We start from the raw sequence: 22,464 nt of genomic DNA, 5'->3' as shown, positions 1-22,464 counted from the left end.
GAAGACTGAAGTTTCTCTTTTTAACACGATTAGCTGGTTACAGCTACAGTAAAGCATTTGTACACAGTCTGGTTCAATTAAAATTGACTGCAATATTGACTACTTATGAAACCCTTTACTTGTTTCAGCAACACAGATGACAATCTGGTAGTCTAAACTGAAAAAATATGAGGGTATTACATTGAGATACTTAAAAATACACTGAATGCATTTGTTAATTATCTGTGATGTCAGGAACAGGGCACAGCTCAGGCAAACAACTTTCAGAACATAGGCATGTCAGCAGCTCTAATGCATGTCAGCCACAGGCAGCATCTAGTAAGGCAAGTAGAAATACGCAGCACGCAGTTCTCAGGGTGAGGAGGGCTCTTCCTTGCTTTCAACATAACAAGAACCATATCTGAGCGGGACTGTGGCATCTACCAGAACACTATCCAGGCACTACAGGTCCCACAAGGTACCTGTTCAGGTACACCCACCAGCTTGTTTTAAAACTGGACAAAGTTTGGAACAGCCAAGTCACCTCCTACAAACACACAGACACATCAGCATCACATAGGAGAGGGCACAGGACAGCACAACATGCTGAATGAATCTCCAGTTGTGTAAACAACTTCATAGGTGAGCCAACTAAACCTACCTGACTGTGAAGCAGCCTTACTGCTTTTACTTATAGTTTCAAGTCTACAATTAATTTTCTCTTTTATTATTTCAACTAAACTCTTTCTTGGTAAAACTAATTAATCACACTTCCTACCCTATATTAATCTTTCACAGCCCAGAATTGCATACTAAAACCTAAACAATGCTACAGTCATACCCCTAGAAAGACGCAGGGCTTATGGGCCGAAGCAGTAAATGATGGGGCTTCAATTCAGTTACTTCCCTAATCAGCCCTCGAGACCTCAACCCCTTGTATTTCAGTCATTTTAAACAGTTACTATTAAATAATACTTAGCACTTACAGAGTGCAATAGATCTTCAAAGCTGTACAGAACCATTAATTAAAATGGTAGAAGAATGGCAAAACCATTACAACTTCCTTCTACTGCATTATTTATATTCTATATATATTTCACCATAGTCAAAAATGCGCTGCGACCAGCAAATGCTTTTCTATCCCAACGATAAAGATAAAACTAAAAATATAAGATCCGTTAAAATTGACATATGCCCACATTTTTGAAGCACTTTTAAGGTTACTGCTTAGTAATTTTAAGGTAAAATAATTTCTTCAAGATAGACTCATAATATCCTTTAAAGTTGGCACAATCAAACTGATACGGCAAAAGAGGAAAATAAAATTACTTGTATTTAATGCATGCCACAGTACAGCATGTCTGCTGTTTGGTAGCTCCAAGTCACTTTTTCAGTTCTCTGAGCTCCGCAACAGAATGATTTGTATCACATTAGTAATGGATAATACAGTACAGTAACTTCTCTATATGACTGCAAAAATACATAGCATGCTTATTATTCAAGTACTGTTTTCTAAAAAAGGACTTCACATTCCTACAGCAAGATGCCTATGAGAGAGCTTTGTTCACACCTCCTGCAGCAGTGTCAGTATTCCCAGCTTCTAAAATATTATTTTCAGAAACAACTCAAGCCACGTGCAACTCATATTACTTTTGATTTCCCACTCACTGGGAATTGGAAAGTCAACAAGACACATCCACAGCAACTCGGAACATCTTGGGTAACAAGAGGGGCTTGCCTGCCAGCTTTGCTCTGCTCAGCGTACAGACCCAAAACTGATTACAGGAATTTGGTGAGCATAAGGTGAATTCACCACTGAGTCATGAACACATCACCATTTAAAAGCAAGGATGCATTTCCAGGCACTGCTGGAGCGTAAGTTTTAACAACCTTGAGTTCATTTTCAACTTAAGAGTGTCACGTCACTCAAGTAATTTTATTCTAAGAATTTAGAACGCAATTTTATTACATGAAGTTTTATTACCAAAATGGAGTGTTTCAGGAATTTTGGTAGTAGCAGAAAATCATCATTCAGCAACTAGGTACTTTCAGACTATTTTTTTTTTACAGGAACAGTTACCTCTGTAACTTAGGCCGCATATGCAACATAAACTGCAATCAATATCATTTGGGATAGAGAAGGGTTATAGGTAGCAGATAACTGAGAGTTAATCATTCCCTACCGAAGTTCCTGTAAATGCTTAATAGATTTTCTTGACTCAAATTTAAACATAATTTAATAAGAGCAGAAGATAAAAGGTAGACATCTCCTTATTTAAGTTTCAATCTTCAGAACAATTTGAACACTCACTGCTAACCTCTGGATGGGCTTCTAAGATAAATCTGTATTATAACAGCAGTGAAAATAGTCACTTTCAAAAAGAGTTCAAATCCAATAAAGAATTTCAGTAAATATTCCAAACTTAATTGATTTAAATGGATGTAGGTGTTTCCAACCATGAAAAAAGATCAGGATACCATTACCGCACACTCTGTTTATTTATTCCCTGTCTAGGAACCTGATTTAGAGGCAATAAAATGCAATCAGTACACAAACCAGAAGCAGGAATCATCTGCTAATGGAACTTTTAATTGAGGAGTGACCAGTGACATGAGGTAATTCTTTCCATGCAGAACTCCTTGCAGAGACCTCCATGCACTTTATCACGGTAAACAATCGCTAACATATGCATTAAAGAAAATTTAAATACATTATGACCCAATAAATATCACAATCAATCAATACACACTTTTCCTTCCTGAAGATTTAGAGTTAAAATACCACATTTTGGTAGTCTTTTAGCACTAGACATATATTTACAAGGTTAGTACTAACATAGCTATTTGTAATCAAAAGATAATTGGTTATGTTAAATGAACCAGTACACAAGGGGACTGCTGGGCTGAATAACCATGTCAGAAAACAGATTCAGAATAGCTTACATCTACCTTCATAATAAGGAAATAACTTCCACAAACAATCAATTTCACTCTCTTACAAATCAAAAAGAATCTTAATTAAAAGGACAACAAGCAAAAGGAAGGGTTGGCCTAAAAACGGAAAGAAAAAATAATTAAAAAAAAAAACAACCCCAAACAAGAAAAAAATCTTCAGCCATGAGAAAAACAGAACAAGAGTAGTAAGTACTGTGTTTGATGCACCATCCTACTAAATACTGCAATTACACGATGTCCAGTTCTTCTAATTGTTGAGTTTTCTTGCTTTTTTTCCATACATGCTTCTGGTTCAAAAAAGGTATACAGAAACACTTGCTTTTAGTTTGCAACTCTTTACGTGCAGATTTAAGATCTTAGGATCTGATCCAGATACTGCTGTGAAAAGCTCCCATTGATTCAAACTATTTTAGACAAGGTCCCAGAATAATTAAGAACTGCTTTAGTATTTCTGCAAAATCAAGATGTTGGTAGTCTTCAAACTGCACCTTCTAGCCAGGAATTGTATTTTGCACAACAAATGAACTCACCTTCAACAGCACCATGCAAAGCTATGAATTCTAACTACATGGCATACTTTTTAAGATACAGAAAAATAGTCTGAGTGTGATTAACAATTCCATGTTTAAGTTCCACCATTAAAGCAATAACAATCTACTACTATACTTAGTTCTTTATACTGCCTTCCCAAACATCTGAGATGAAACTAAGTTCTGACACAACAAATCTGAACCTTTTCAGAAATCCAATGTCTTCCACAGACCGCAGACTGTTTTACTGCTTAGGATAAGAGATCTAATACTATAAGGCAGTTCTTATGTTCTTCAGCAAAATGAATGCACAACTTCCTTGTTCTCATCAATGTGCTAGAATAAGGAAAGAGAACTGGAGATGGCTGAATTCATTATAACTGAAGTTGTTGAGTGCATTAGACTAATATCTCCAGCTTCAGTGTCAGTCTCTTAGAGGTGCGAAGGCATCCATTGCAGAGCCATGTATACAGAAACTAGCAAGCTTATGTCCAAAAGGAAGGAAACTATAAAAAAAGATAATTATTTCTGTGGGTTTCCTGCCATATAATTAAACTAATGCTAATGTATCATCAAACATAACTAAATTACCATAACAATTATCTATACTTGATGTAAACTAATTCTAAATGCCAAGAATGGGAGCCAAGTGGATGGATCCAGGCCATCAGTGCTTTCTGGTGACAGGACAAGGGGCAGTGGGTACAAACTGGAAAACAGAAGACCTCAACATGAGAAAAATCTTCTCAGGGCATTGGCACAGGTTGGCCATTGGCATCAGGGCATTGGCACAGGCTGCTCAGAGCAGTGGAGTCTCGTTCTCTGGAGATACTCAAAAACTGCCTGTATGCTCTCCTGTGGAATCTACTATATGGAACTGCTTTAGCAAGGGGTTGGACTAGATGAGCTCCAGAGGTCCTGTCCAACCCCTGCGGTTCTGTCATTCTATTCTTCTGGACACTGTGTTGAGGGACAAGGTTTAGTGAGAACTATTGGTGATCGGTAGATGGTTGGACTGGGTGATCCTGTGGGTCTTTTCCAACCTTGGTGATTCCATGAGTCTATGATTCTGTGAATGTCTTCTTCCTATCACATTAATGACACCGAATAAAAAAGCAGGAAATGGAGAAAGACAATATAGTTGGTATACAAGACTCAGCTTAGGCGTGAACATAATGAAGTTCAGATTTAAATTCTGCAACTGACACTGTTTTCCTGACCCGTGCTTCTGTTGAAGTGGTTCACAATGTTTCCGACGTTCCGTGTTTGCAGCAGATATTCAAAAACCAGTCGAGAGAAAACCCTCACTTCAGATTCTCAGGTGCTGATCCCAAATTCCCCTGCTCCGGTTCTGTCGCTCCAAGATTTGGCTGCCTGCCAACACAACTTTTGCTGGTTCTAAAGAATCAAGTCTGCTACGCTGCCAAAGCTGCAACAGGAAAGTCTGCACGTGGAAAGATTTTCAGCGCTGATATAATATTACTGCTTGCGGAAAGCAAGCTAACCAAACTGGGTGTTTGCTTACTGCCCAATCATACCTCCTGTGAGAGCAAAAGGATTGCAACATCCCATCCTCAACTGTGGAAGTGCACATGGGTCAGGTCTTTACTTTTCAGAAAGGACAAAGAAGGATTTGGGGACAGGACACCTTTGTCTGAACGTCCCTGACAGCACATGACACTGTCAGCTCTCTCTCAGGGTTCAGGAAGCCAGTACTGTTCTTCCAGTAGGGGAAATGAAAAGGTTCCAGCTGCAAAGCCCTCCGGTGGTGCGATACCACTACACAATGTGCTTGTGGTAAGCTTAGCTTCTGCTTTCAGGAAAAGGAGATGAAACTGCTTAAAAAGCTCTGATGTTAAAATAATATTTACATTGTAGAGCAAAGTCATTGAAAGTTGAGAAACGTAAACTTTGGAAGTGTTTGAGTAGCTGTTGGTTAAGCAAACTCATTTCTATATTGGTTGTTTTTTTGTTGTTTTTCTTTTTTTTTCTTTTTTTTTTTTCTTTTTTAAGAATGGTTTCACACAACATAAGCAATTACATGATCACATGGTCTTATTTTTTTTTTTACAAGACCTTTTGCTCATTGAGCCATCAGTAAAAGCTGCGTGGACAGCCACGCAGTCTGTGCAGGATGGATTTGAATTTCTTCCCTAACTACAAAAGTACAATCTAGACAATTACTAATTCATTCAAGGTTTACAACAATTTTTAAACACACAATTTTTATATGCAAAATTTTTAAAGACAATTTCTAAGTCTTCTGATGTTTCTATTTCTTAGCTGATCAAGTAACACAGAAGATGCCAAGCTGTTAAACAATTTCCTGATGAGAATAAAAACTGAATTAGGTGCAAGCCTACAGTACTGAAAGCTGAGTGGTGGTTACCAAGAGACAGAGAATTTTGATCAATTATTATATTTTAATGCATTTGTTCTCTGGTAGTGTTGAAACTTGTTAAGTGAGAGTTTTCAGTGGCAGTGTTCTTTACATACCAGTTTCCACAAATAAGAAATTGCTGTGGATGCCTGATTGTTTCCTTTGCAATATGTCTGCTATGTTTGCAAAGAGGCTTTTAATAACCTACTATTGCTCTCAAACAACCCTGTGCAAAGCACAAAATGGGCACATTTCTGAAAATGGGTGAGTGAGTGTTCAATAACTTAACTGAGACCACAGGTTTTGAACCGCACGGCCGTGCCTTATCTTCCTGTTGAATTCATCAGGTCTCTAAATACATGACTAAAAAGGTGTCTGTGCAGCTGGGTATGGGTAATTATTAAATGATGCTGTCAGTTCATACCTTACGCAAACATTCTGCAAATACAAAAACAATTTATGCCTTCAAGAAGTTAAATAATAGACCTCCTGATTTTAAAACGACAAAAAGCTGTACTTGCAGCAATTCTACAGGAGATAAAATACCCCCTACAACTTCTGTCTGCGCTAACATTTGAAATTCAATTATAGAAAACAATGTGTGCTTTTGTCAGACAAAATTAAAGATTGAAAGTTACAATCATTTTATTGACAAGACTCCTCTTGCAACTACATGTACAAGTCTATAGGGCCAGACTACAATTTCTTCCAATCTAAGTCATTCCATGATTCTATGAACTACAAAGAACAGCAATCCATCTCAGCAACACGTTTGTTGACATACTCTTAAGCTTACAGGTGGATTAAAATAAGGACACCAACCATACGTGAAATCTCACTGCAGGACTTTAAGCCCCAAAATACTTCATGCATCTAAGTGAGACTTCATTTTTAATACATTCCATTTTAGATAGCAGAGTAGCAATCAATACCTTTTTTTTTCTGAAATAGAACCTGTATTCTAAACTTTCTTTCACAATTACTAGCTTTAAAGAATAATTTCACGGACTCATAAATATTCTCAGTGTGAAATATGATCACAGACGAAAAATGAATGTAATAACGTAATGGTTTCTTTAAAAGAAATTTAAAAATAATCTAGCCCAGCACGTGTTTATCAGTCATTGAAGTCTACAACAGCAAAACAGCAAAAACTATAGCTTTCAAAAGATACAAAATACACATAAAAAAGAACCCAAGCAAAATTAGTAAAACTATTTTTAAATGCCTCATAAATATTGTAAGTGCTCATAGCAAATTCTGAAAATTACTTCAGATCCCCAGGGATGAAAATCTGAACTGGAATCAAATTTCAGAATGTCCCATGCTAAAAATCATCATCAACATAGCAGTCCTATAGGCTTCAAGCAAATTAACATTAAAAAAAGATAAACACAGAGATAGATGTGCACATTCTGTTCTGTTGCTAGTTAAGAGTATGTCAATTCCTCTGTGCTTTTGATGTAACTTACTGAAATGAATGAGAAAGTTCAGTAAGATGTGGAAATAATGCTTGGATCCAACATTCGAGAGTTATGAGGATCTTTCTACACTTGAGGAAAATGTCTCCCATCTACCCCATCCAAAAACATTTACTGAATAATTTCAGTACTATGATAGCTTTAAATTATATAGCACTGTTTTTACCTTTCCAAGCATTCTTCCAAGAAAGTAGTAATGTCGGGCATAAGAGTCTCCAACAAGCATCTGTGCAGCAGGATTGGGATAAAGAAGTCCCTCATTGGTGGTCTTAAAAAATCCCTGGTTAGGGTTAAATCCTGATTTCAGTAGTTCATTCAAAAATTCTCTGAAAATTCCACCACCATCAATACCAGCTTCATCAAGACCATGTGCATTAAGCAAGTGAACACGAATGCGCTTTTTTAGGTCAGGTTCTGCAGAGAAAGGAGAAAGAGACTCAAATGTAACTATCTCCTTGAATTTTTGCTTGCAACTAACATGTATGTTTCTATCTATGCTATTTGTATATTTAAAAAAAGACACTAGTAAGCAGTACTGTTGCAAAAATCTATTGGCTTGAATTTCAGGATATGCAATGTGTAGGACTCAATTTGCAAAAGGCATCTTGCTGTAAGAGAACTCAAAAGATGAATGAGAAAGACACTGGTAGGGGAAGAAAAATTCTCCCAAATATTTTCATAAGCCCCAATAATTATTTGAAAATTCTATTTATATAAAGCATTGTGAATGGAAGGTTCTACTCTGTCTTGTCTGAAGGAACCATCAGTAAGCACTGCATTCCCTTAGAGGGACCGACTGTTACACAACACCTTAATTAATATTCTTTGAAACCAAACTTAATACTTCTGCTACTTTGGACTCCATGCTATGGCATGTAATTCCATTGAGTGGGACCACTGTGTGGTCAAGTTTGATGTATTGTTTGTTTGTGATGTTGCCACATACTAGAAATAACCTTACAAGAGAGCATTTTTAATTTACTTGTTGATGGACAAATACTGTACTGTACACCTCTGCTTGCAACACAGAGAAACTCTACAAGGAGCAAGAGTGATACCCAACATCCGCAATCCTTCCCTGCCTTTTGCATACAAAAGGATGAAAGAACAAGAAATAACTAAAACTACTTCTCAGCCTGTTACCAAAGCAAGTGCTCCCACTCTCCTTTTATCCACCACCATTGTTCCTCCCTTCCATAGGTCCACTCTTCTCAACCCTGAAGTGATCCATTTCAGCTCATTGATTCAGCATTCATCACTTTCTTTGGATTACTTTCCTGCTTGCTCTGATAGATAACTGCTTACTCCTGGAAAAGAGCAAGGTCAGCACCACAGACAAGTCAGATACCCAAGCTGAGGAGCTGTTGCTCGCAAGGCACCATCAATATGTTAGCTCAACTCAGTTTTCTTGCAAAAATCTGACCTTAAACTTCAGCTGCCACCTGCCATTTCTCTGTTGGAAATGTGAACAGTTATTTGAGGTGGGGAGATGGCAGTAACACAGAAGTGGCTGGAATTTTTTCCTCCTACTTGACTGGAGATTCTCTCTGAATTTTTCTAATACGAGTCCCAGAGCAAGTAATATTTAGTCCTTGAACTGTGTGTGCGTACCTAAGAAGGTAAGCCCTTTTGCTCAACTCACTGAAGGCTTCCAGTATATAAAAACAGCTTTTATAATAAACCTTGCATCGACTATACTTACCTCCCACCATCAAACCAACCAATAATAAACAAGTAATAATAACTAATTCTACCTCTTCATTTCATGAGCTACAAATGCACACACTATGGATGGACAATTGAGATATCCATGAAAGAATGTTCAGCATCAGAATCTCTCCTGATTCACCAAGCATCAAGCTTAGTGAATACATCCAGATCTACAAGGAACTGCCCAGTCTTTTCACAAACTGAACTGTTTTTAAAAATTACTTATTAGTTCTTCATTCAGATGAAATGCTCTCCTGCACAAAAATTCTGCTAGCTAGAAGAACAGGACAGCCATTTTTAGTCACAGCCACTGCAAAAGATCTAGTAGCTCATTACTATTTTAATCAAGTAAGCAAATACGTAAATACCTGATGAGATGGACTAAATGCGTTTGAATTTGATGATAATTTCATTGTAAACCTACCATTTTCAGGAGAAAGTTTATCATAAGCATCTTCATAAATATAATTTCTCCTAATGGTGACATTAATTCCATCCAAAAATGGCCCATCTCCTTGAACTTCTTGTTTATCAGCATAGATTAGTCTTTGAAAAATCTGTTAAAATGAAAAAAAAAAAAAAAAAAAAAAAATCAAGTTACTGTACAGATCTAAACATCCAGTGAAAGATGGCTTTTCACCACTATTACTGCCCTTTAAGCTGCTTTGGGCGTTCACTTTCAAGTGATTTGTCCTCTCTGTCATCGAGCTCCAGAAATACAGAGCCATATCCCAGGGGAGGGAAGAAGAGGGGACAGACATGCAAAAACTTTCTTGTGCTAAGATATCATCCTCAATTCCTTCTACATAAAGAGGCACATCTACAGACTTTGTGTCAGTCATTCCAGCTTCCTCTCCCTAACTTTCAGAGTTCTGAAATGCAAAGTATTCAAAGACAAAGGGAAAAAATCATGAGTATTTTGAACACAGAGGCAATCCTCAGTACTAGTAAACAATTATTTTTGTTTTCATAATGCTTAGGAACATTTCCAGTATCAAGATATGAGCTGTCAGTACTCCTCTTGGAAGCAGTGAGCAAGTAATTCAGACTGATGTAGCGGATAGCATTGCCTGAATGTCATACCAACTAAAATAAAAAAAATAATGCAAGCTGAAGCATAGATTTAACTTCACATTGCCCCTGTGCAAGTCATCACAATAAGAACCCTTTAAGAATTCCTCTGAATAGTAATTGTAACTGTTTCTATACCAAGACGCAGCATGGCCGTTCTGCCTAATGCATGAATAATGTTCAAAATATCCCCAATACAGGGAGTATCTGTTTATTGATGTCCTCTCTTACATATTTCTCCATACTGAATGAATAATTCAGTATATTTTCTAAGAGATGTAATCTCCCAATAATATCAGATTGCTTTCGTAACTAAGAATTTTTGTTTTTTGCACAGATGTTTACACACAATCACACACACACATCATGAAAGTGGAAAATCTGACAACAGCAGACAACGCTAGAGTGAAATCTAAAATCTACTATTATAGGGATGCTATAATTAGCAAAGACAACTCTGCTGGTAGAAGAATCACTGTAGACAAAGCCAGACTTCCCTGTAGTAGCAATAGCAAAAAGCCAAGAAAAAAAAGCCATAAGGTGAAGAAACACTGAACAGACATAAAGAAAAAAGAAAAATCAGGAAGGGCACAGTTAAGCATTAGAAAAGATCATACAGACAGTCTGTGAAATCAGGACGATTGATTCTTAGTGTCATGATCTAACTTTGAATGTACTCCTAACTGAGGGGGGAAAGAACCTCAAAAAGTCCCCTATGATCTTAAACTTTCTATAGTTGAACGTCATCAAGATGCACAACCACGGGCACTTCCATTTTATGGACAGGGCGTAAGAACATGCTGAATACAATCTATTAACTATTACTACACAACACTAGGTGCAAAGAGTGATTTGATGGTGATTATCGCTGAAAAAAATTGTTTTGGTACAGTCTGGACTCCTAAATGATCCAATGTTCATGCAAGTGCAATTCCTAAAATCAGGAATGCCAATGCCTAACTGAAGTATTTGTAGTAACTTAATAGTAACAGATGGAAAAGTGCCTGAAGCACACATTGTAACATCAGCACTGGCAAGCTGACAATAGCATGGGCTAAGGGAAATGGACAGTGAGGCAGACCGAAAGTTGTCTGAACAACTGTACCAAAGGGTTATGAGCAGCAAAAGTCTACTAGGGGAAATCTCAGCAAGTGGTGTAATACTCAATAAAATTCAAGTTATTGCTTCCCATAAAGGATCAAGGTTCTTCATACGAATTTTATTTACTTGTAGTTAGTGATGAACATCTAACTGACAGCTGCATACTAGTGTGCTTTAAGGCCAAACAGGTAACAGACCATGGGATCAGCAAGCTGAACAGCTCACCAAGAAACTGGACTGAGTGATTGCTTATAAGAGTATCTAATATTTGGAAATTCGATGAAGTTAGAAAATGAAAGGATACACAGAGCAAACATGACCTTAACACCAGGCCTGTTATTATGGATGACAGCTAAGAGGGGGGGAAAAATCATAGTAATAATGCTATTTCCTACAAAACTACCTGCAGTAAAAGGAGTGGTTGGAGACTCCGCGAGCATGCTGTCTCCTACTGCTACACCAAAAGCACCATACTGGGTCTGAAAAGCAGTTTAAGAGGATCTTGTCTTTGAATAATGGAAGTGTGCGCTCTGGAGCTTTACCCTTCTGACAAACTCCCAAACAATTTTTAATGATTGAAAAGATGCCATACTCCAAAATGAGAAGCTAAATTTCAGTTTTTGTGATAACAGAAAACAGGTTTTATGAATTCCAGAAACTTAAGATACGTACAACTTAAAGCTTTATGAGCCTAGAGGTTGTAGACAGTGACAGAATATTAACACAGATTCCTGCTTGACGTCACTTCCAATTGTTTTGCTGTAATCCCAGTTCAGTTCTGTCACATGGTATTAAGATTTTTTGTGGGAACAACTGTTTCACAGAAGCCTGAAAAAAACAAGTCCTCTTCCACTAAATCTGCCATTGCCTTTTTGACAAATACTGATTTACTTTCCCTATGGAACTGTTCTTCATTCCCTTGATGGTGTCTTGTAATTAAATGTTTCCAAGACAGTTCACTTTTTTTTTTTTTCTTTTTTTTTTTTTTTTTTTTAGTATTTGGTACTTTTGACAACAAAAGCAGTTCAAAAAGCCTTATAACAATTATAGCTGAAATATATATATATACACTGTAAACTGAAATAGCTGATAGAAGTAGCAATTATACATTCAAAATCTAGAAAGCACACAAAAATGAGTCAAACGGTACAGTAACCTTGCAGGTTTTAAACCACATCATTCTTCACATTCAGTTACTGAGACACTGAGTGAAAAAAAAAAAAAAAAAAAAATCTCTAGGCACTGTTAAAATGGACATCTATCAACTTGTTCTGAGTAAATTCACCCACAGCACCAGCCCCCGTTGTTGCGCCTGCAATTAGTTTGTAGTAGATACACAAGCTAGCACACTGCGTGCCACAAGAGGGTGCAATCACGTAGATCAACCAGGAATTAATGCATCATTGCTCTCATATCTTGGAATCTGTGTTCCTAATTTTAATACATTTAGTAGAAAAGACAACAGAATCATTGCAAAAAAAAAAAAAAAAAAAAAAAAAAAAAAAGAATCTGACTTCATATATTCAGTTGCTACATGAACAAGTATGGCATGTCAGATACCTCTGCAGAGAAACACATGCTCTTTTAAGCTTATTGAAAAACAAAAGGAAACAATCTCAAAAACCAAAACTACACATTAATTTAGAAATTAGGTACCTTTACTCTTTCTTCAAAAGGAACGACAAAAGGTAGCTCTGTCAGAATTGCAAGCTGTCGTTCTTCAGATACAGAAAGAGGTGCTGGTTCCAAACCCACTTAAAATAGAAATAATACTTTTAATCATTTTGGAAACAATGTTAAACAATTGTCTTTTTTTTTAATATCAATTTACTTTGCATTAAAATACAAGTACTAAAATAGTTGGTTTATGAGCAGTAACACAAAGCCTTATCTTTCATTACATATTAGGCAACCAGAAATAAAAAGCAATCTGAGAACAAAATATATGTAGACATATTCACGTTTAAGTTTTCTTCTGAAGAAAAGTTGTTGTTGTATGACTGAATTTTTAACTTTTTAATTAAACATCACAGAAGATAAGTAGTAGAAAAAGTATAAAATTATTATTTTAATCACAGGAATACACAATATTCCCATCCCAGTAACCAAAAAGTGTGAAGAGCTTTCAACTACAACATCCACTTTCAAACAAACTCTTTTACACATTAAAACATAAGAATTAAACCAAATCTAAAGAAATCAACAGAAAAATAGCATTTGTTTCTCTAGGTTTTCTCTCCTAATAGCAAGGCTACAGTTATCACATGAAATCTTAGTTACTACAGAAACACTGCCCTTCTACAACAGAGCATCATGGCAATGTTCACCGATGAGACATTTTGTAGAGGAGTTTGGTTTTTGTTTTGTCAGGCTTTTTTGGTTGGGGGAGGTTTGTTTCTTTGATTCCAGTGCCATTTTAACTCCTCAAAGCACTTTAAGTAGGGATATTATAGCCACTAAGTTAACAGGATGCACTACAGGATGCACCCAGTGCACTACTATACCTGATGTATACTCATTTGGGGAAGGAAGACTGCAAGACTGTGGAATTTCTGAAAAAATACTTATCTGTGATTACTCTCAGTTTCTTAATTAAAAGTCAGTGTATGCTGTCTATTAAGCTAAGGATTAAAAGCATTTTAAATAAAAAGTGCATGTACAGCAAAGGTAAACTACTACATGATTTCGGTGGTTCAATTATTCCGGTCAATTAGTCAATTTTATCTGCATTTCTCCATCACAGCTTCTTTCTTTAAAGAGAAATATGAGACAGAGTCATCAATACAGAGGGCATTTAGAACTCACGAGTCTGCCATTTAGGCAAATGAAAAAGTGCAAATAAACACGGCCATATGCGATGCAGCCGTACTTTCATGCTAATTGGCTTCATCCCGTATGGAGTCAAGAGGGCTTGCACAAGTCACACACACACACTTAACACGAATGTGTGAAAACAAGCAGCTGACTGCACTGTTTTTGGTCTGCTTTCTTATCAAAACGATATTTACATCCACAGTGTATTCTTGACCCGTTCCCTTCAATGCACCTTTGAACTAGACGGATGGATTTTAAATTTAACAGAGAAACAGGATTCAAAAATACTCTAGTTTTAAAAAAAAATTGCAACTGGCTCGAGAACAGAAATTCCCTTGATGACCAGACTACAAAAAAAGCAAGGAGATCTCAGTTCTTATCGGCCCAGTACATCAGCTTACATGTTTGTCACCCAATTCAAGTTAAGTCATGAAACAGAGGGCACTGATGCAGTTATGGGAAGGGAAAGAAAGGAGCGAGCTCTAAGTGTTGCAAATCTGCGGGGAAGGAGACTAAGAGGAGGCTAGCAAGCTAGGAGGAGGATGAGAACCTGGGAGTAACAAACATGGAACAGCTCTAACAGGAGGAAGTTGCATTTGAAAGATGCTGAGACAATACAGCGTGGCAATACCTAAAAACATACAGATTTTCAGCAATTTTTGCTAAGCACTTGTTTTTAAAATCTACTATCCACAGCTGACAACTGATCATTTCCAAAAGCAGAAACTAAACTGAACAAAAATTTGATTCAGAATTCTCAAGAATACTTACACTAGACCAATTAGCTGCTACCTAACAACTAGACTAATGTTATTGTAACTATTCAAACAAAATTTGTCATCAAAAATGAGTCCTTAGGTCACAAACTTGGACAAATCACTTAGTTCTGCAGAGCTCTATAGTAGCCTTAAAGGCTACTATATTCTAAAATTCTAAATTTTAGATGACATTCTAAAACACTGAAGATACAAAGGTATGAAAAGCAGAAACAGATTGTTAACATTTAAAAAGTGCACTAGTGCAATTAAACTTAAACTAGTGTAAGTTTTCCCTGATAGCTAAGTTAGCCCAATTCCCAAATGCTTCTTTAGAAGTTCCATTAAGTTTACTTATTTTGAGTGCTCCAAAGAAAAACGTCCAGAGACAATATTTACTAATCATAATTAATACTTATCATGATACCAAAAATTTGTTATAATAACTATGTATACAGTAAAAATAAAACTTTATCATTTTGTATATTACACAAATGCATGCATTTTCTGTCTTCTGCAACTACCTTTTATGCATATTCACACTTCTTAATACTTAGCACTTGTTACCATTACACCCCATCAATGCCAGCAAAACCAGCAGAAGCTTGGGGAAGCTGTTATACAATAAATATTCCAAAGACACAGAAACATACTCAAGATTATAAATGACTGCTTTGTCTTCTGTTATTATTAAAACTATACAACACGTTCAGCTCAACTCTGCAAAAGGTAAGTTCTCTTCACATTAGGTAAGCTTATTTTGCCTTAGTAAAGCAACAGTTGCATAGATTGTATCTTACCATCCAAAGTGGACTGCAATGGTCCTATTCTGCCCATTCTTCTGACTCTCCATACATGTCTAGCAGATGGCACATAGAGCTGTGTAACCTAGTAAGATTAACATTTGATATTTAAGATCCTACAGAAGTAGAGTTTGAATTCTGAGATGTAAAATAAACTCTCTTACTTTGAATTGAGAATCAAGATAACTCTACTGGTCAAGATTACTACTTTCTTTAAGGTGTGTGGGCATTATTTCCTACCAAGTCTGAAGAACTGTCACACAGAGAAATGGAAATTTCAAACATAAAGTAAGCAAACAAGCAATAATAAAAAATAAATGGAAGAATTTATTGCTTTTCATTGCCATGCAACACCTCCAACTGTTAGAACATCTAGCACTGCACGGCAGTTTGCCTCAGACACAACTGGCTTAAGATCCGAGTTTTCAATGATTCAAAGGAGGTACATGCACATTCATAACAGCATTTTTGTTTGCATGCATACATACACAAGTTCAAGCAACTCATTTTGTTCAAAGGCTTTTAGGAAAAAAGTGAGCTCCAGGTGAGACAAGCACAGAAAACACAACTGAGTTTTACTCTATTTTGGAAGTAAATTTTGAGGTATGAATCCACTAGAGAACAACTACTCTATTTTTATTTTAAGAGCTTAAAATAATATGAAAATTAATTGGGGGGGAAAAAAAAAAAAAAATAATAAAAAAAAGCTACACAATTTCCAGCTCTCTGTTGTTGTAAACAGAGCTTAGTTACAATAATGCACTGTAGTGTAGATCCTACTTTATGACCTGGTAAAGTGATATAACACAGAAGCTTCTTAACAGATGCAAGACTTCTATACTACAGAGATAAGCAGTGTTACTACACATTTTAAACAACATTAAAACTGCAATATCAACATTGCTGATATTGTTAGGAATCAAAAATTAAACTTCATCACCAGTAATGCTCTATGAAAAAGAATATAATTACACTTACCTTATCTGCTTTAATGTTTTCTTGCTCTGAGAGCCAATGATTTGGTGGACAGAAATTTCTCCTTGTATCTCTTGCTTTCAGCATTTTCACCAAGTTTGTGATGACCTAGGTGTTAGAAATACATATATTCAATATACACTTAGTACTATGAGTGAAATTCTAGAAATTTCATGCTAAAATTTGAGAAAAAAATTAATAATACATGAAATCAGAACTTACTCTAACTTACCAAAGCCTACTTTTATATTTAAATATCTCAGAACATGACTAACTGTGGTTCACTAGTACGTAATCCAAAAAAACCTACCTTATTAAAGTCTCATTTCAAATTTTAAGAGCTAGGACTTAGTAATCCCTAGGACTTCACACCTATAAAGTTAAATGCCAGTTCAGCAAAGCCTAATCAAATCATTACCAGCACTGAATTACTTCTTTACAGAAATAATACTTAACTGGGTCATTTAACTCTGCTTTATATAAGTACATTTTTTTTTCCCCACTTATATATATAGCCTTTTAAAAACTTAAGCACATGAATAGATGAATGTTTGAGACAGATATATGTCTACTCTTTATTACATTACATTCCAAATCCAAGGTTCTGAACAATCTGGTAGATGGGTAAATTCTCTCTGTCCACAGGAAAGTCTCTCAATCTTCCATGCATCATTTTTCAGTGAAAATGATCCACAGAAGAATGAAACTTTTGCTTTCTATCTCAAGACTTAAAAGGTCACATACCACACCACACTAAACAAATCTTAGAGATCCATCAATTACAGTGGGTATGTCTGCCTACAGTTAATAAACTTAACTAACTAGCCAGCAGATCATGTGATGTGCACCTTAATGGTCAATCTCTACAGAAGTCAACATCAGTTTTGAAAATACAGAAGGGGAGGGCAAAAGCATTAAAGAGGCATTCAAAGTCACGTTTCTGCAGCACATGAAAGATGTGACTAGTTCTACTTGCTGCACTAACTAAAACCTAACTTCCTGAAGGGAGGTTGTGGTGCAAAAAGGTCTGGCCTCTTCTCCCAGGCAAATAGTAGGACCCGAGAAAACGGCCAGAAGTTGTACCAGAGGAGGTTTAGGTTGGATATTAGGAGAAACTTTTTCTCTCAGAGGTGGTCAGGCACTGGAATGGCTGCCCAGGGAGGTGGTGGAGTCGCCGTCCCTGGCAGTGTTCAAGAGGCACCTGGATGAGGAGATATGGTTTAGTGCTCGTGGTACTGGGAATGGGAGGGTGGTTGGACTAGATGATCTTGCAGGTCGTTTCCAACCTTGTGATTCTGTGATTCTGTAAAGCATTTTCAGCTAAAGGTGCCTCAGGGAAGCCATAAGCATCTGCCAATTATATCACCTCACTGAAGTGATCATCCATGTGGAAAAGCAAATGCTGGTATTTTTAAATGCTCTACATCTGAAAAAAAGAGACTCTGGGCTCCTTTTATTGTGGCCAGAGCTAGCTAGAAAAAAAAGTTACCTTAATGTATCTATCACTTATTGAATAAACTATACCCTCAAAGACCCTTCTCTATTAAAACAGCTCCTAGTGTGAACAGCTCAGATATTTCTACCTATTCTAAGCTAAACTCTTAAGATCTTAAGAGATCTGATTTAACAGATTCATAAAGTAAACATGCTCCTGAGAAGGAGCAGACTACAAATGGACAACTTGAAGCCTAAGAAGCACCTACAGTCTTGAAAATGTACAGGGTGGTGGGTTGCAATTTCCATTTCATATGTGCGTATGTATCACAACATTATTTACAAACTACAATGTGTTAAGTAAAAGCCCTTCAGCACGTTAAGTCAGTAAGCCCAGGAAAAAGTATAAGCATTCTCCTGGAAGCCTGTAAGGTAAAGTTGTTTAACAGATTTTTGCTTATCTGCTTGAATCAGTGAGTGATGATGTTACACCCCTATGCCACTCAACCACATTAGTTTAAACCACTATGTTTAATTCACTTTTTAATTCACAAGGAGCTCAAATCATGAAAGGCAAATTTGTAAATGAGAAAACAACAGAAAATTAGTTTATGCACAGCTGCATAAAAAATTGTGGGGCTGGGAAAAATGTTTGTCATGGTCACTGGAGCATCTCTGCAATTATACTATTTTTCTTGGCAGTTTTCTGCAATCCAGAACAAGAAGGAAAAGTATCAAGGTAACATCTACTCCATCACAAGCACTGGCATACTTGCTTGTATGCCTTCTCCCCAAAGTAGGTTCGGTACATCTGCAAGACAGAATCAACTTCAACCAACACTACATAAAATTAAGTGGAATCAATACAATTTACACTTAGTAGCCTCAAAGAAGTTACTGCTGCTGTGACAAACACGCACCTGTTCTGAAACTTAGAACTACAGCACTTGAGAAAGGAAGAAAAACACACAGCTTTTCTGAAGTAATCTTCCTAAAAGACAGCATTAAAAGGCAGGTGTCAAAGAGTGACACAGAGTTTAATGGGCCTTCTAAAGGAATCTGTGTCTAGATACTATACAAAAGACCTTTAAAGATCCAGCTCCTGTTGAATAAAAGAACAAAAGAATGCTATTAAGGGAACTGTCTGATTACACAGGAATTTTCATCACCTTGCCCTTATAAAATTCAGTGCAGGTGAGATGAGTCACTGAAGCACTGTGGTCCCATTACCACTATACTTAAGGGAAAAAAAAAAAAAAAAACAGAAAATTTTCCACGTGAAGACCGTGCTAATAAAGTGTTTTTACAAGCAGTTAAAGATGACCTAGAGGAAGCTGAATCAAATTAGCTGAGACTGGAATTCCTTCTACAGAATAAATGGGTTACTGAGAATGCTAGCAGTCTATAATTCAGACTTGTTTGTAAAATTTAAAATGTATGTTAATGAAAGAAAAGACTCAGTTCAATTAACAATAATTAAACTTTCCTTCCCACAAAGCCACAGGTGTGAGTAACCCTCAAAATTCTACTTCACAAGAAAGAGCAACTCGAGTTCTGAGTACATGAAAACAAATTTTATTAAGTCTATTAATAGACTGCTTTGAATGAATCCTGTGAAATTATGTTCTACAGAATTTGTAGCAGTTGCCTACAAGCCAAAAAAGAGGGATACTGCTTAATAAAGACATTTTCACATGCGAAGCCTACCCTTTCAATAACTTCCAATTTGCCAGCCAATAAGTCTGTTTTACTGTCAGCAGTTGCTGTTTTCAGGTTTAACATTGCCTTCCTGCTGGAATGTATTTCATAACAGACATCAGTGGCATGGAAAACTTGTAAAACCAGTGTGAGAAATTAAAAGCAATGTTAGGGAAGCAATGGATGATAGGGAAGCAATATGCCTCCATAGGCAGCTTGAAAAGTTTCAGAAAGGACAAGTTCTCATATTTGACACAGTGTAAATAAAAGAAAAATAATTTCTACTTCAACACCTTAAATTTATAATCTACTTCAGTTTTGTTTTAGGGTGGGTTTGTTCGGAAGATATTACTGCCTGCTCACTGTAAAGGAACCTACTTCAAAGTTGCCCTTAGTAAAGATTTCATGCCTCTTAATGGAGTGAATTTCAGTTGTATTGAGCTTTTATTTCTAATACATTTCTGAAGTAATACATTCTGAAGTAAGCAAGCAAAGCTCTGTTATCTGCATTTCTGGGTAAAACCAGTCTTCGCGATGCCCTCAGGATTTACACAGGTACATCAATTAATGGAAGACAATTCTGGCTCCTGAAAATATAAACAGCACACCAAGTTGATACTTGCCTGCCAGTGAGACAGAGTAACTTGAAATTTTACAGCTTGCTGCATGAAAGCACAATACGATCAAATTCACTGGAAATTTAAGAAGCTAACAAAAGAGTAAATAAGACAAAATAAGGAGAACAAACAGAAGATGGCATGTAATAAACTGCTAACAGAGAAATGTTCCTAATATGCTGTTCTCACTAGAAAAATAGACATACTGGGGTTTTCACTTGTGACCTTTAAATTGAAAGTTTATTTGGCAATTTAAAGACAAGTAATTAAATTAAATCGTGCAAACATATATTAGATCAATCAGTGCAAATTACAGATTCAGTGGTGCATTAGGACTGTATTCAAAGCAATCAAAACATTATCAGTTACTCTCACTGCTATTAATGCTTATGCTCATAAGTGAAATGTGTTGTAAAATCAGACAGAATAGGCTGGATAGAGGCTATCTTAGACTTGTAGAATGAATAAGCATTCCTTAATTAGCCCATCAGGTTAAGTGCAAGCCTTAATGGGCCTTTCCTAAAGTCTAGCATGACATCTTTCTCCAAACATGGCCAAGAAGAAAGTTCCATTAGCAATATTAATACAAGCTTAGTTGATCATTTTCATTCAATTAACTTCTTTCAATTAAATAGATAGCTTGACAAAAGCAGTGATAAAAGACCTGAAGGGACAGCTGATGACTCGAACTGAACATTAGTGTGCGAGAGGTCACCAGTATTAAACGGACTGTAAATCTACCATTCAATTTGGAAAATGCATTTCTTCTGCTCCCACTTCTTTAATGAGCAATTTTAGCTGACTAGATATGTTTGCTGCAGAATTTTCGTGACAAGTCAAGCACTCCATTTTTTTCAGCAACGGTTATATTAGGTTTTTCCCCTGCCAACATTCTGAGCTTCTTTTAAGCCTTAGAATGACATGAATAAAACTAACAGAAACATATTGGTAGCTAGCCAGAAATGATGTACATTTAGTTTAGATTTGCTAAGCCAACTTCACCATCTCGTTAGTATTCCAGCAAACCCAAAAGGAGTAACACCATCACATTGTGGTAAAACACCAACAAACCCCGCCTAGCACCTGGAGGTGAAGCCTAGCACCCATGTAGTGAAGCCTCCAATACTGAAGTACCCGAGTCACCACACAATCCTGTTAGAACTGCACACCCATGTAATGTTATAATCACATATTAAGGATCCTGCTGAACAGGATTTCAAGACAAAATATCTATTCTATACAGAAGCTTTCTTTTTTGTTTTACAAACATGGTAAGGAAGAAAATTAAGACTTGTGAAAAATAGTGTATCTGAATTTAATTACTCAAAGTTCAGCATACAGCCCAAAAATCAATCTTCCTGACTCCACAATCCTGAAAACTGTATAAAAAAAAAAAAAAAAAATAGAACTAGCAAAAATAAAATGTACCCAGTCTCATTTACTCAGACAACTGACACAACTTACCTTGAATAACTGAATCCACCTTTTTTGTTCAGTCTGTATACACTGCTGCATCTCTGTATTTTTTGTTACTCCAACACTTCTAAATGCTGCAATATATTCCTCACGAACCTCTGGTTTTGTTTCTGGATAAGCCAACTTTATGATTCCTAAGCACGCATCTCGAAGGCAGCGTGATAATATTACAAGCTCTTCTAGTGTAAAAGGCATCATTGATGATTGTCTCTGACCTACAACTAAACAAACCACAAGTTTAAGTTTTTTTCAACGTTTTCTTTTTTGCTATTAAAAAAGCACTGACTTCATTGGAACTCTAGTATTCACATCCAATCTGATATCAGTCAAAAACATCACACAAAAAGAGAATGAGAACATATTTAAAAAGCAATGACCTCGTAACTGTTTACAGACAATTACAATATTCTCTTATTTTCTTCAGCAACTACGTTAAAAGTTTGAATTAGTCTACAGATTCAGTCCAGACCTTCATTCTCTTCACCAGTTCATTGCAAATTACCATGATTAAAAACTTGCATAATAGACCCTGTAAAGCTATGGTTCCCATGGCGCAGACCATCTTTTTTTTTTTCCCCCCTAAATGCAATCATCATGAAAGAACCAGATGACAGCTGATTGCTCAGGGGACCATCAGCAAGTCAGCCCAAGCAAAACCTTCCCCACAGATGTCGGCAAATCATTG

The 22,464-nt window shown here is 36.5% G+C and overlaps 1 protein-coding gene across 1 annotated transcript in view; it reads right to left on the bottom strand.

The window, feature by feature from the left end:
- The window catches only part of UBE3C (ubiquitin protein ligase E3C), a 66,254-nt gene that overhangs the window by 16,037 nt on the left and 27,753 nt on the right, over nt 1-22,464 (bottom strand). Inside the window, exons 13-18 of the mRNA XM_052695757.1 lie at nt 21,768-22,000; nt 16,558-16,662; nt 15,577-15,664; nt 12,864-12,961; nt 9,460-9,592; nt 7,492-7,739 (exon numbers count right to left, since the gene is read on the bottom strand). Of these exons, the coding sequence (XP_052551717.1) occupies nt 7,492-7,739; nt 9,460-9,592; nt 12,864-12,961; nt 15,577-15,664; nt 16,558-16,662; nt 21,768-22,000 (905 nt within the window). The remainder of the gene's footprint in view (nt 1-7,491; nt 7,740-9,459; nt 9,593-12,863; nt 12,962-15,576; nt 15,665-16,557; nt 16,663-21,767; nt 22,001-22,464) is intronic.

The sequence above is a fragment of the Tympanuchus pallidicinctus genome, unplaced genomic scaffold (genome assembly GCF_026119805.1).
Source record: "Tympanuchus pallidicinctus isolate F22 unplaced genomic scaffold, pur_lepc_1.0 scaffold3, whole genome shotgun sequence".
NCBI classification, from domain to species: domain Eukaryota; kingdom Metazoa; phylum Chordata; class Aves; order Galliformes; family Phasianidae; genus Tympanuchus; species Tympanuchus pallidicinctus.
Note: the sequence above shows the minus strand (reverse complement) of the source record. Positions and strands in the feature narration are given on the sequence as shown.